General features: G+C 38.6%; 1 protein-coding gene across 1 annotated transcript; it reads right to left on the bottom strand.

Moving 5' to 3' along the window:
* Window positions 1–18: 18 nt before the first annotated feature.
* LOC128456509 (interferon alpha/beta receptor 2) lies at window positions 19–13,980 on the bottom strand. The gene is made up of 8 exons (XM_053440709.1): window positions 13,901–13,980; window positions 13,236–13,330; window positions 11,734–11,854; window positions 7,345–7,520; window positions 6,386–6,534; window positions 5,121–5,280; window positions 2,401–2,516; window positions 19–1,964 (listed from the first exon to the last, which is right to left on the bottom strand). The coding sequence occupies exons 2-8, from the start codon at window positions 13,282–13,284 to the stop codon at window positions 1,269–1,271; spliced, it is 1,467 nt and encodes a 488-aa protein (XP_053296684.1). The 5' UTR covers window positions 13,285–13,330; window positions 13,901–13,980; the 3' UTR covers window positions 19–1,268.
* Between the last annotated feature and the right edge of the window lie 743 nt (window positions 13,981–14,723).

Raw genomic sequence — 14,723 nt, 5'->3', positions numbered from 1 at the left:
CAATTGAAAGAACACAACTTACCAAATAAAATACTACTTTATTATTGTGAAAAATGCATGTGTACAGCTTAAGAATGAGTAACAGGACACATTGAGTACTTCGGCACTGAGTTTAAAGGATGGCAGGATTTTACACTCAATATGTAAAATTACATTTTCACAGTTTCTGAATTTAATATATTGTTTGATTAATCATACAGATACAATCATACTGACACATGTAACAGTAATAAGACACATATCCTGTGGCAATATGTAACTTTACATAGGTTCATTGTTAATGATTCTACACTGACCATGACGATGACCATATGATTAATCCATACAAATTTTATCAAAGCATCACTTTTTTTTTTTTTACAATACTCAATTTAGTTTCAGCTCTAGTTCAAGATCAATACGTATTCTGGAGACAGTGAATTATCTTAGGACCTTTACGCACTATTCCTATTTATTGACCTTTTCTCTCTGTCTATAGCCCACTGTCGGGCGGTTGTGGCTGAGGGGTAGAGTGGTCGTCCTCCAACCTGAAGGTCGGCAGTTCGATCCCAAGTCTGACCCATCTGCATGCCGAAGTGTCCTTGGGCAAGATGCTGAGCCCCGAATGGCCCCCCCTTAGAATAATCAAGTGATGCGAATAGATGCACTGTATGAATGTGTGTGTGAATGGGTGAATGTAAAACTGTACTGTAAAGCGCTTTGAGTGGTCATCAAGATGGTTTTGTATTTTATATAAATACAAAACCATTTACTGAAAGACAATGTCGTAAGTTAAAATCCCATTTGAAGAAACTTTTGCACTGGAAAATGTCATCAGTGATATTGAGACTACTACAGCTGAAGAAATGTTGTCAAGTGTACCTACTTTCCCTCAGTTAACAAGCAACATGGAAATGTATGTACTGTATGTAAAAAAAAACACAATTACTAATGTGTAAGGTTGTGTTGTTTACATGGATATAGACAGCATTTTCACACTTATTCTGATTCAACAAAATCTCTTCTGTCTCTAATGCACAAACTTGATGTGAAATCAATCAGTCATTAAATCAAAACCTTATACAATATTCATACAGCTGCCAACACAGAGTAAGTAAAACAGCACTTACAGAAGCACAAAGCGTACGGTTTGACCTAAAGTTAGGTGTCTCTCTAAAGAGAATTACTAACCAAAAATCAGTTGTCAAAATCAGAATTTAGATCATTGACAGTCTTTCTTTGGATTTATCACATTATGTAATTATCCAAATGGGAAAACTTGTAAATTTCTACAAAAAATTCTGTAACACATCTGTGCATGGACGCCCCATATATCCAGAGTGCACCTCTTCCTCCACATCTTCAATAGAAGAGCAGGAAACTGTTTCTATGGCCACCTCCTTAGTATCCCACGTTTGTGACGGTTGAATTAAACTGATATTTTTCTCCTCTGAGGCTGAGTGAGACTGTGGCTCTACCTCTCCCAGGTCTGGATGAGATTCGTCCACCCCTTTCTTCTCATTCCTTCCAAACGTTAATGTGAGGAGATTCACATCCTGGTTGTGTGTCTTTCTCATCACCTCCTTCTTCTCTCTATCCGTATCTTTTATTCCTACTGTCAAACTGTCTGTGTCTGTGCTCTTTTTATGGTTCAGTCCAGCAGTGGAATGTATCTCTTTTGATTGGAAATTGAGGACTTCAGGCTGTGAACTGAAGTCTGATATTTGGTTTGAAAAGATACTGAGCTGTGGTTCAGTCTCTGGAGACAAGGGGGCTGACAAAGAGGATGAGCCCACCCGCAGTGGATAATCTCCTCTGCACCCATCATGGCTTTCTGTTCCACTTTCAACATCACTCTCATCTGATGACTGGTTGCTCCTCTTTTCACTTGAAGAGATCAGTGTTGGCTTAACATTCAAAAAGGAAGGGAGTGACGAGCTGTAGGGATCAATGACCAGAATCCCTTCAACATGATTAATGGTTGTCTGTGTCAGAAAAATAAAAAAAGACCAGTTAAACAACAGATATTGAACAGCTGAATCAGGTTATTGATCATGAAGATTTTTAAATTTGATAGATAGTGAATCCTTTATCAGTTAAAATGTCTGAACCCGTCTTAGTTCCAGAACCTAAATTTAACATAATGTCATGAACATCAATTTAGTACACAACAGTTTGTCTCTGTGTGTTGACTCCATGATAGGCTGGAGATCTGTCCAGGGTGTTCCATGCCTTTCACTCAATGTCAACTGGGATTGGCTCCAGCAAGACTGGACCTACCTATGCACTTAAAATCTGCCTGTAGAAGATCAATTAAAATAATGGGGTGACCGAACACAACAGCGATCACCAACATTTGGACAACCTTGTACTTCACTCGTACCTACAACTTTCTACAATCTAAATGCATCTTTTACTCACCAGGACCAGTGGTAGTGGCCTCCTTTTCAGACAGATGGATCCAGTGATCACCAGAATCGCCAGGATAACCAGACCCAACATCAGCAATGAACATAATACAGCTGAGAGCCACTGGTCTATAGAAACAAGAGATGGTTCACAACAACAAGAGGTTTTAAAGTATTATGGTAAAAATGTTGTGATATAGATGATCTTATTATCAGATGATTTTGATGATACTGCAATTGAATAAACCAATTATAGATGGTATCAATGAAAGGCATATTAATACATATTAATATGCTGCTTACTGTGTGAAAGTCAATGCTCTGCAAGTGTGTTGCTTGTATCCTATTTTGAATGCATACAACTATGAGTAAATAAAAATAGTTCTAATTCTCTGTTAGGATTCAGAACTGATTCTCAAACTTTATTTGTAATTATTAGGCAATAACTTTAAGTTGATGGGTGAAACAACGGCATTAGGCCAATGTTCTATCCAACAGCTCAAAACCCCTACACTCTGAATTCCAGACTTTGCCTTCCGGCTCTCTATTCACATTTCCAACTGTGTGTAGAACTTAGTGGTTAGGTTGCATGTTGCAGCTGAATACCCTTCCCCCTCCCCTTTCGAAACATGAAAGAGAACCTGTTGTAGCATTCAGTCGTCATAATAACTCAAACTTAGTTTGTCCAGGTTTGACTACTGTAAAAAACATGGCGGCCGCCGGAGAACCTGATCCAGATGTAAATATAGTATTCAAATATAAAGGGCCCATTCTAGGGTAAAGAAAAACAAATCTTACAATTTAGATGATTTCATAATGGTGAAAAGATCAGTACAATTATTTTATATTCAATAGAATATTCAATTTTCTGCCAATAGATCCCTTTCAACTAACTAACTTAATCTTACACACAGGACCTTTAAGATAGCAGGTACAAGCACTCATCCCCTCAGCCTTTCTCTTTTAAATGCAGGATGGGGGAAGAGTTAGTGAGACCAATGCTATTCACTTGGCTAAGTGTGCAGTGTAGGGTTGTTTTGAAGGACATGACAATGTGGCTGTTGTATGATGATAATGATGATGATGATATTGACTAATATGTCTCTGATAAATACGTCCTTGATGATGGCTGTTTCTATAACGGTAGGTAAGATCAGGTTATCAGTGTGCCTGTAAGCTGCACTATATTCTATATTTGGACTGTCTGACTCTTGCACTTGATCATATTCATTCAGTGTTTTTTCCCTTCTTGTGTATTTATATGCTATTTACATGGTATAATTTGTATATATATACATATATATATATATATGTATATATATACTCTGACTACAGTTACATATATATATATATATGTAACTGTAGTCAGAGCTCCTCCCATTTCCCTTATTGCACTATATGTCCAAGTTCTTTTATATCTTATGTACTTCCTTATGTGTTGTACTTCTTGAACAGGGTTAGGATAAAGGTGTACGGCTACTTACATAATGTACATACCCCATGCACAGTGTATATACCCTTATCATGCAAAGCAAACTATTTCACATTTTAATGATGCCATCTCATAATACCATAAACATATGAAAAGTTGTTGTATTTTGCATAATGAAACTTTGGGAAAAAACTATTATAGGCTACTGCTACATACATCATTACTGCTGTTTATAACACGTCGTATTAATCAGCATAGACAAGAGTTATCAAAGTAGGGCAGTTAACTCCAGTACTGACAAAACGTTAACAAACAGTTGTCCAACACACAAAACCTCAAAAACCTCTAGTCAAGTGTTGAAAACAATCAAATCATTGTCTGATTCTTTTAAAAAGCCACACGCCTGCACAGCAATTTGGATAATGATGGCTGACAATAATAGTACTAATATCGCAGCAACCACATAGCAAAGAGACTGTTCTCTAACATTAACATAACATTTATGTGAACATTAACAACATGAATAGCGCTGTGAGAGTGCATACCTCTGGCGAGGCTAATGCCCTATCTTGCTGTGTCCAACAGTGTTTCCGATTAATTCTCTTAACTGTGGTTGCCTACCTTCTACAGGAGAATAGTGTCTGTCTAAATTCCACAGTTTCTCTTCTCTCTCAGTACCCATGGTTAGGTCAAAGATAAAGGGCCAACCAACAATGCATTGTTGCATCTATGTTGAGAGACTTTCATATCTAACTCAGATGCTCCAGACAGAGAGACACCAACTTCAACTCTCACCGACTTTATCTATTTTGCGTATTTCATCAGGGGCAAGACGCAAGGACAAAATGTGATTTAGTTATGCATACTTTAGGCTTCACAAACCAATAGTTAGCAAACACCTACATGCAACATAGAGAATGACAGCAATTCTAGCCATTCATGGATGTGCTATTAGAATGGGTGACGCAAGTAGAGGAAGATATACTGGGTATATATATACATATATATGCTGTGGGAGACATCTTGTGGGTGACAACTGCTCATGTTACTCTGCTGGCATTTGTATATTGTTCCACCTTCTGGTGGACTTGATGCATCAAGTCAAGATTAAAATCATCTGCATAATACATCAGCTGCTGCCTGAGTTCTCCTTTCACCAGCTTCCAGAAAAGTTCCATAACAGCACTCATCCATCACCTATGCATAATTTTAAGCCCTAGTGTAATTCTAACAGGTTAATTCTACTCAAATGAAACCATCAAACATGTTAAGTAAGACCACAAAGACCCCATGACCTGTACCTGCAGTATAGATGCCAGAGGTGGAAGAACATACAGGTTGACTGTAGTTGGAAGCCTTGGACTCTAGTGTATCCAAGATGCAGATAGAGACGCAGTACTGTCTGCCAGGGGCCAGGTCCTCCAAAATCTGTCTTCTCAGGGACCTGATGTCCTTGAAAAACTGCACAGAGATGACAGACCGCTGTTAGATAAGTACTAGACTTAGTATGAAACATCGAGACAAACACAGCATTACTCACACTCAGTAAGCCATTTGTTAATTTTTATACATAATGTATGCACATGTGTATATTTATCTGTGCCTATATAAATTATTAAATTGTGAGAATTGTTTGGTGATTCTTTATGCCTAACATTCTAGCATTATAAACGTGCACGCGGCAGGTTACTGTTTTCACTCCTCTCTGGCTTTTAAAGAATTCTGGCATTTTGGACTGACCCAGTCAATTAACACACGTTCAGTAGTAATCATGCCTGTGGCTAGTGACCAATTATAAATCAAAAGTAGTTAATTGGTTGATTTAGTAACTGTAATGGAAAAATTAACTAATTATGTGTAAAAATGTTGTAGTTAAAAAGTATGTTTTATGACCTTTATCTACACACAGATACAACCTGTCTAACTACTTTATGACTTGGACGGTTTTAATGGTCTAAACTGTGTATGACCTGAAAACTGTCAGACCCTTTAGATTCCCCAAAGAACTGAATGTATGTGTGCTTATCTCCAAAGGAAACTGTAAATCAGATGTCTGTGTTTAGATAGCTCTCTCCCTGCGCCTACAGAACCAGTCTGGATTGGCTGAGATAGATAGCCTTAGTCCTCCTATATAAGATCATTATAAGTGTCCCCTTTATTAAATAAATGTAGATAACTGTGGTGTTTCCAGCCTGTTGTATTTCCAGATTTCCATCATATAACTAAGGTGGGAATTTTTTTTCCGTTTGGATATACATTTCTTTTTTCTGAATTGAAAAGCATTGAATAGCACCTCTGAACACCAAAATAAAATAACAGTTCACAGCTGAAAGAGATCTTTTGAAATCATTTGTGGTGTCTGATAAGTCCAACAACCCTTGAATGTATGACTCAATCTCGACTTGATTAAGTTCACCTGTATCAGCAGCATAACGCCAACATCAACACAGCCTGCTGTATTTGTTAGCCATTGCTAATTTGAATGCCCTGTTAAACCTCTTAGTTGTGATGGCATAAGGAGAAAAATCAAAGTTGTTAAGACACTATGTGAGCCGATGTACAATACCTTGGCTCTTTCTGCACTGTTACATTCAATCTTGAGTTTGTAACTGAGCGTGTCATAGATCTCTCTTCTGTGTTCCATGGGGGGGTGAAGGTCGACACAAAGATTCCTTCCACAGGTTGTCACAGTCAGGTGTGGTAGTTCCAACTGAGCTGGAGGACACAGACCAGACACAGGGTAAACAGCGTTGCAGCCGAATCCAATACAATTGAAGTAAATTTTCGGATGTTAACGTTGAGCTGGGTGCGGATTGTTAGAGGGTCTCTGAGGAGGAAAAGGGTCTTCAGAGACTGGCAAAATTCTTTTACCTACTCTGATGAGTATCTTTATGAAGGATATAGATTCTTATCAGAGGGAATGATAAACCCTTTTTCAACTGCTGGAGGCAAACATTACCAACATGACACATAGGAACAATGTGCTTACCAAACCACAGACTGTCTGCATTGCTGTATATTTCTTTACTTGTGGGAGCTACTGATATTGATGAACTGTGTGTGTTAGCAGTTAGTTTTATACTTTAATCCTTCCCTTTCAGTAGGTATATCCTATGAAATTAAATGTGAATTTGGAATGGTTGATAGATAGTTTACAGATTTACCTTGTAACAGCCCCCATCCATCCCTCCCCTCCCTCTCACTGAGACTCTAACAGCCCTTACACTACACAGTTGCACGGTGCACCACTAAATTCTAAACGCCTAACCTTTAAAGGAAAGGATAAGGGAAGTTATGTCTTAACTTAACCAACCAGAAACAATGTCTGGTTGGTTAAGTCGATTTTCTAACCAAGTTTCATCTTGGAGTCTTACGGAGTACTGCTTACAAAAATTATTCTAACACATCATCCTTGGTGGAGGTAATCAAATCCAAAGAGAGAAAAGGATGCAATGGCAGGACTGTTATTACTCATTATTTACTCCTTTTATTGAACATCATCTATTTCAACACAGTTCCACTTACTGTCTTTGAAGGGTATAAATCCTAAGCTAATCACTGCTTGTGAGGCCTGTCCTCCCTGCACTGTCACGACCCGGACAAAGTGGACTTCTCTTTGGTCGTAAAAAGCCCCTGTGAGGTCACAAACCAGAGGGTAGTGGACATTCTCACAGCCAGCCACTGGAACCCAGGATGTTCCCCTTCAGGAGGGAAAGAATATGACTTAATGGTGTGAAAAGAACAACAACAAAATGTATCCTTTGTACCAAAATGTACTGGGGATGTAAGTTTGACAGAGAGGGGTAGAGAGGGAGTATGTTTTACTAATGTAATTTTACCTCTAAAATCATTATCACCGATTGCAATTACACATTTTGCAAAATTGCATTTTTTTTATGGATAGGCCTATGAGTGCCTATCCATTAAATTCATTTATTTTGAAGCAAATACAGGAAATGGTCAAGAATCAACTGCAGCTTTAAACTTACCACTAGATGAACTGAGCAAAACAGACAACTGCTTGATTTGACTGAATGATGTGTGGCCAGTGTTCCACTGTTTCAAAAAGTTGTATTCTGGTTAGGTTTGACATGTTGGTTTGTGTATTACACATTTGAAAAGTGCAAATAATGATTAATGCCATTCGAACCAACAAGTATCATGGTAAGCATCAAGAAAAGTAGGTGCCAAATGTTAAAAAAATTTACAAAGGATAAAGTAGAAGCCAGTGTGCCTAGTTTGTGAGGACTTATTGTGGCGATGAAAAACCAACAACAACTTTGTGCTTCATTACAGCTACGAAACATGCTAAACTGAATGAGTGTGACAAATGTATGCATTAAGTCCCATTTTAGGTGGAGTTTTGCTTGTAAATATTTCTTGTTTACCATTATTAAAGAAATAAGACAATATTTTTTATCTTGTCCCTGAATTTGTTAATGTTCTCCTTAGGAAAACTGTAAGCACCAAGCCCTGACATTTTAAACCTTAAATACACGTTGTCACAATGACTTTTCATTGTTCAGCGACTCAGTGTCAGAATCGTGGTCAGAAGCAAATTTGTAATCAAAAAGGGATTTTCTTTGCAACTTTAAAGATCGGTCATTATGACAAAACTGATCAGTCCCTGATGCTATCTTAAAAAAAAGTGAAAAGCTGAAAACATATCAAAGAAAACCAAATTAAGGGATGCTTGAGGTGTTACTGTTTCCATCTGGACAGTCTGTCTAATGGACTCAGTTTAGCAAATAGATCGAAGAGCACAGCTCTAGGGAATCTTACTCAGCTCATGCCAGTCATCATCATGGCCCAATAAATCTTTGTGGTCCCTGAACACTTGTTTCCTCCTAATCCTTAAATTCGCACAGTCCTCTAACAGTGCCAACATTATGCATGAGTGTCACAGAAGAATTTATATATTTACAGCAACTGGACGGAGCGTTTAGCACCTTGCCAAATTCTATAATCTGGCTTCAATTAACCACTTCACGTCTACATTGCCAATTTCCAGTCCCCCCACATTCAACCAGCATAGGTGAGGTTATCTTGAGTTGACAAGTAAGTCAGAAGTAAAAGGCCAATGTTATCAATCTGCTGTTCCACAAACATGTAGAAAAGTAATAGCTACAACAGTTTGGTTTGAAGTCTCCTTGCAATGTGTTTTCCCAACCACAGCGAGGTGGTTAAGATATGGCTGAGTTGTTATGGAGAATAAAGGCTGTCTATCTGTAGTCTAAGTGATTATGTCTGTTCACCAAGAATCTGGTAAAATCTTTTAGACTTAGCTGCTGTGTCAGACAAACCACCACCCAAATTCTCTCAACCAGTTGTACCTGAATGCAGTAAACCACAGCAGCAGCAGCAGCATCGGAGTGAAGACAGAGAAGTGATACTAATGCATGTATGTGTCCCTAATTCAAAGTAAACTTCCTTATGATTATTTTTATTTTATTAACTTGACTGAATTGTTGTTAGATTTGCTACCAGTCACAGATTGTTGAGTTAATTGTTCGATTAGTTTCCAGTCACAAATTGTTGAGTTAACTGAGACTTTGCTGTCGTGAACGCTACTGTTGCTCATGTTGAATCAGTATGTAGTTGTAATGGCAGATGCTCTAAATCATGTTTAATAGAATAATTATTATGCAATGTAGCTTCCTGCAAACACATATATATTATCAATATGTTTCCCTACATCTGAGACCATTTTGGTGCATCCTGTCAGTCATTTTCTCATGCTTTGTCAAAAGAAAATTTCCTTTCCTACTTTTCTAATTCTTAATTCTCATTCAAAATAATTCACTGCATATTCACAATCAGATTGACAGACAAAAATTATTATTATCAGTGTATATGAAGGAGTAGAGACAATATAATGTATTGGAGGCCCCAAATTTGAGCTTTGAAAGCCAAATTAGTTCTCCATGGGTTAATGCCCCTGACATAATTATAACAAATCATTTAGTAAAGAGGTAACAGTTTGATACACCTTTGAAGAGGTGGATCAAAAGTCTTTTTTGTCATGGATTGCTTTTTTTCTTGTTACCTTTTTAAGATAAGTCCTATACAAATAGAGTTATTATTTAAGAGAACCATTGCTGTTGCTTTACAGAAATTCCATTTTGGGGGGCAATATATTGGCTCATACAGTGGATATAAAAAGTCTACACACCCCTGTTAAAATGCAAGGTTTTTGTGATGTAAACAAATGAGACAAAGATAAATCCTGTCTGAACTTTTTCCACCTTTAATGTGATCTTTTACGTGAACAATTCAATTGAAAAAACAAACTGAAATCTTTTAGAGGGAAAAATACAAATAAAAAAATAAAATAATGTGGTAACATAAGTGTGCACACCCTCTTATAACTGGGGATGTGGCTGTATTCAAAGTTAACCAATCACATTCAAACTCATGTTAAATAGTAGTCTGTACACACCTACCATCATTTACAGTGACTCTGATTAATCCTAAATAAAGTTCAGCTGTTCTAGTAGGATTTTCCTGACATTTTCTTAGTTGCAACTTACAGCAAGAACCTTGGTTCGCAGAGAGCTTCCTAAGCATTAAAGGGATCTCATTATTGAAAGGTATCGGTCAGGAGAAGGGTACAAAATAATTTCCAAGGTATTAGATATACCACGAAACACAGTGAAGACCGCCATCATCAAGTGGAGAAAATATGGCACAACATTGACATTAGCAAGAACTGGACATCCCTCCAAAATTGATGAAAAGACAAGATGAAAACCGGTCAGGGAGGCTTCCAAGAGGCCTACAGCAACATTAAAGGAGCTGCAGGAATTTCTGGCAAGGACTGGCTGTGTACTACATGTGACAACAATCTTCCGTATTCTTCATATGTTTGGGCTATGGGGCAGGGTGGCAAGACAGAAGATTTTCTAAATTTAGCAAAAACATACATGAAGTCTCCAAAAGCATGTGGGGAAATGTGTTATGGTCTTATGAAAACGAGGTTGAACTTTTCAGCCATAATTCCAAAAGGTATGCTTGGCGCAAAAATAACACTGCACATCACCCAAAGAACACCATACCCACAGTGAAGCATGGTGGTGGCAGCATCATGCTTTGGGGCTGTTTTACTTCAGCTGGAACAGGGGCCTTAGTCAAGGTGGAGGGAATTATGAACAGTTAAGAAAAACCCGTCAGTTTTGGCCGAAAACCTTCAGGCTTCCGTTAGAAAGCTGAAGATGAAGAGGAATTCCACCTATCAGCATGACAATGACCCAAAGCACACATCCAAATCAACAAAAGCATGGCTTCACTAGAAGAAGATTCATGTTTTGTAATGACCCAGCCAGACCCCAGACCTGATTCCAATTGAACATCTGTGGGGTGATCGGAAGAGGGCTGTGCACAGGAGATGTGCTTGTAGTTTGACAGATTTGGAGCCCTTTTGCAAAGAAGAGTGGGAAAATATTGCCAAGTCAAGATGTGCCATGCTATTAGACTCCTACCCCAAAAGACTGAGTGCTGTAATAAAATCAAAAGGGGCCTCAACAAAGTATTAGGTTAAGGGTGTGCACACTTATGCAACCAGGTTATGGTAAGTTTTATATTTTTTATTTTTCCTCCTAAAAGATTTCAGATTGTTTTTCAACTGAATTGTTCACCTTATAGTTCACATTAAAGGTGGAAAAAGTTTGGACAGGATTTATCTTTGTCTCATTTGTTTACATCACAAAAACCTTGAAATTGAACAGGGGTGTGTAGACTGTTTATATCCACTGTATATCAGTATGTGAAATTGTTTATTCCCCAATATCAGTAATAGCATATCAGTAATAGTATTGGCTATTACTGATATGCCATTTCAGCATGCGAGAGCTCTAAATAAGATTAACAGTAATGAAAAAAAACATATATATCCATACAAATGCATATAAAACCCACTTGTCAGTGATAATGGTGACATTGTAGTACACTCCACTGGGGGTCCTTGGTCCTTGTTGCCATTTCAACATATGGCTTGGGGTCAGGATAAGGTTGACAGGTGGGGGCAGTTCACTCATAGCTGCAAGTACAATCAGATAGTCAATGGAAATACAAATATAATAACTTATCAAAATGTATTTGTACTGAAGTCTTACTTTTATTTCTGTTTGTAGTCTCTGCAAGTATATTTTATTCTGTGCTAAGCCATTATGTGCAATCCAGAAATATCCAAAGGTATTGTTGGGATTCAGGCAATGTGCTTAGAACAACTGAATGCCTACAGGAAACCCAGAAGTCTCACTCAGGCCATGATTTATCTGTGGTGATTTGATCAAAGAGAAAATCACGACTTATAAAACCATGTGCACACACACCTGAACACAATGTTCAGGTGTGCTCCTCTCTAAAAGTAGAGTAGGAGCCATGGATTGCGGTTTGTGGATCGCGCACCGGGGGTCGCGGTGGTGGATCCAGTGTGGCGGATTCTGTGTCGTGTGGGCTGATCGTGGTGGTGGTGGCAGACCCTGTGTCGCGTTGGCATCGGGTACGGGCATTGGACCAGGAACGCGGCGGCGGCTCGTGGTGGGTGGCGGTGGACGGTGACTGAGGACTGGAGTGGCTGGTCTGGATGGTGGACCGTGGTCCTGCTGGTTGCTGACCATGGACTGTGATTGCAGCGGGACTGCTTGGCATGTCATGTTGGGGTTGTCCTTTGGGATGTCTACCCTCATCAAATGCTGCTAGAGACTTTAATCTTAAATCTTGAAGACTTTAATCTTGATGATGTTTTCCTGCACGTGGCATCTATTGCACTTCTGTCCGTCCTGGGAGAGGGATCCCTCACATGTGGCTCTCTCTGAGGTTTCTACGTATTTTTACCCTGTTAAAAGGGTTTTTAGTCGTTTTTCCTTACTCTTGCTGAGGGTTAAGGACAGAGGATGTCACACCCTGTTAAAGCCCTATGAGACGAATTGTAATTTGTGAATATGGGCTATACAAATACAATTTGATTGATTGATTGATTGATTTATAAATCACAGTCCACCTGGAAACGTTGGTACGTGGATCTGCCTCCAAATCCGTTTTCCATACGCCCATTTTCAACCATAAATGGTCAATGCAAAGCACGGCATGAACATGTAAGATGTGTTGTGAATTGAAAGGTGATATGGATTTAAGGACAGGCTGTGGCTAAATGGTTTGATGGTGTCCCTACAACATTTCAAAGAAGTAGCCCTCCCATTTGTTTCACATACATGTATGAAAACTGGTAGAAATGTGCAACACATCATGTCTGAGGCTATATACTTAACACAGGAAATAATATCTTAACTAATTTGTACGCTTATTTACATGATGCACATCTGCATCAACTTGCATCCTGCAAGCACCCTAATTGAGGAAGGGCCCGTTCAACACTGCTTGCTGGGTTTAACTACACCACTTAACTGTGTACTCACCTAACGGGATCTGAAGCAGCCATGTGAGCATCCAAATGAAAGGAGTCATGACAGCTGGAGCAGAACTGCAGCCATCACACCTCTGTTAACCATGTCTGTCATCAGAGATTTGCAGTTAGCCTAACTAAGACTTTTAAAACACATCTTCTTATATCAATCAATAAACTTTGTATACACCATATGCACAAATCACAATTTGTCTCAGTGCTTAGCCAGGGGTGAAGACCTCAGAGAGAGCAACATGTGAGGGATCCCTCTCCCAGGACGGACAGAGACTGAGGTAGATGCCGCGTGTATCGAGTAGTTACATTAAGTTTTATATTAATTTATTTTTTAAGTTATCTCTGCTGTGAAGTTAGTCTCTGCCACCTCAGTCTGTTTTCATATAAGTAACAGTTAACATGACAGTTAAATGTCTTCAACTCCCTTAAGTGTCATCTTAGCATCATAAATTCAGTTGAACGTTATTTTCAAGCGGCAAAATGCGTTCATATTAAAGAATGTGTCTAGAAATCAACAAAGCTTCATCCCTCTCTCCAGGTGCCCATTGTGTAGAATGTTCCTTTCTAAACATGTGAGCTAACTGACAAGCCGAAGCTTTCACAATTACTCAGAAGCTACAAAACGAGTGTAAAATGTTTGTAATATCGTAGACCTGTCCTTACCACAAGACCCTCGATGCATCATTATTTCCGCTACAGTTCACGGCTACTCTTGATGCCTTTATGAACCTCTGGAACAGTTGCAACCCCCCCAAAAAAACTCACTTCATAACACAATAAAACTAATAGACTTATTTATAAATTACTTTTCTTTTGCAGATAAAGTGGTTAAGAGGCACTTTGTTTGTATGGATATGTTAGACTGTCTTTTTAAGTATTTTAGCATAAACCTTTGAAAGAAGACACGCATAATGGAGGTTATTCTTATGGTATGATACAATGCAAATACATATAAAAAAAAATACGAAGCATTTTCACAAGAGTCTTGTGCTCTATCCGTCTCAAATTTAAGTTCGCCTCCTCATGTTTACTGAATTCGGTAACCCAAATACTCCTTGGTTGTATAAAAGTTGCAGTTTTTCCGGTAGGTCCTAAATGCATCGTCTGGGGAAGTGCTGATAGAAAGTCATGTGACTAAGCAGAAGTGAACGAGCTTAGGACCAGCATACTGAGTGTACCTCGCGGGAGCGCGCACTGCTAGAGCGGAAATACCTTATATGAGTAAAGACACTCCCAGTCGTAATCAACTCTATGGCAACGTACTGTTTAAAAACGATATAATTTCGTTTGTTGGTGTTTATTTATGATGATAAATGTCTCATTCCTGTTGTTTAAGAATGTTATTTGACTGGTTGAAGACGACGTTAAAACGTGGGGAAATCCTAAACTGCCTAAAACTCAACTCAGTTAAGTATCAGTGTTGATATGTATGTGTGCTGCAAAGAGCAATATGTTCCATTTATTGAAGATAGAAAGGAGAATCCAG

Source organism: Pleuronectes platessa, chromosome 14 (assembly GCF_947347685.1).
Source record: "Pleuronectes platessa chromosome 14, fPlePla1.1, whole genome shotgun sequence".
Taxonomy (NCBI): domain Eukaryota; kingdom Metazoa; phylum Chordata; class Actinopteri; order Pleuronectiformes; family Pleuronectidae; genus Pleuronectes; species Pleuronectes platessa.
Note: the sequence above shows the minus strand (reverse complement) of the source record. Positions and strands in the feature narration are given on the sequence as shown.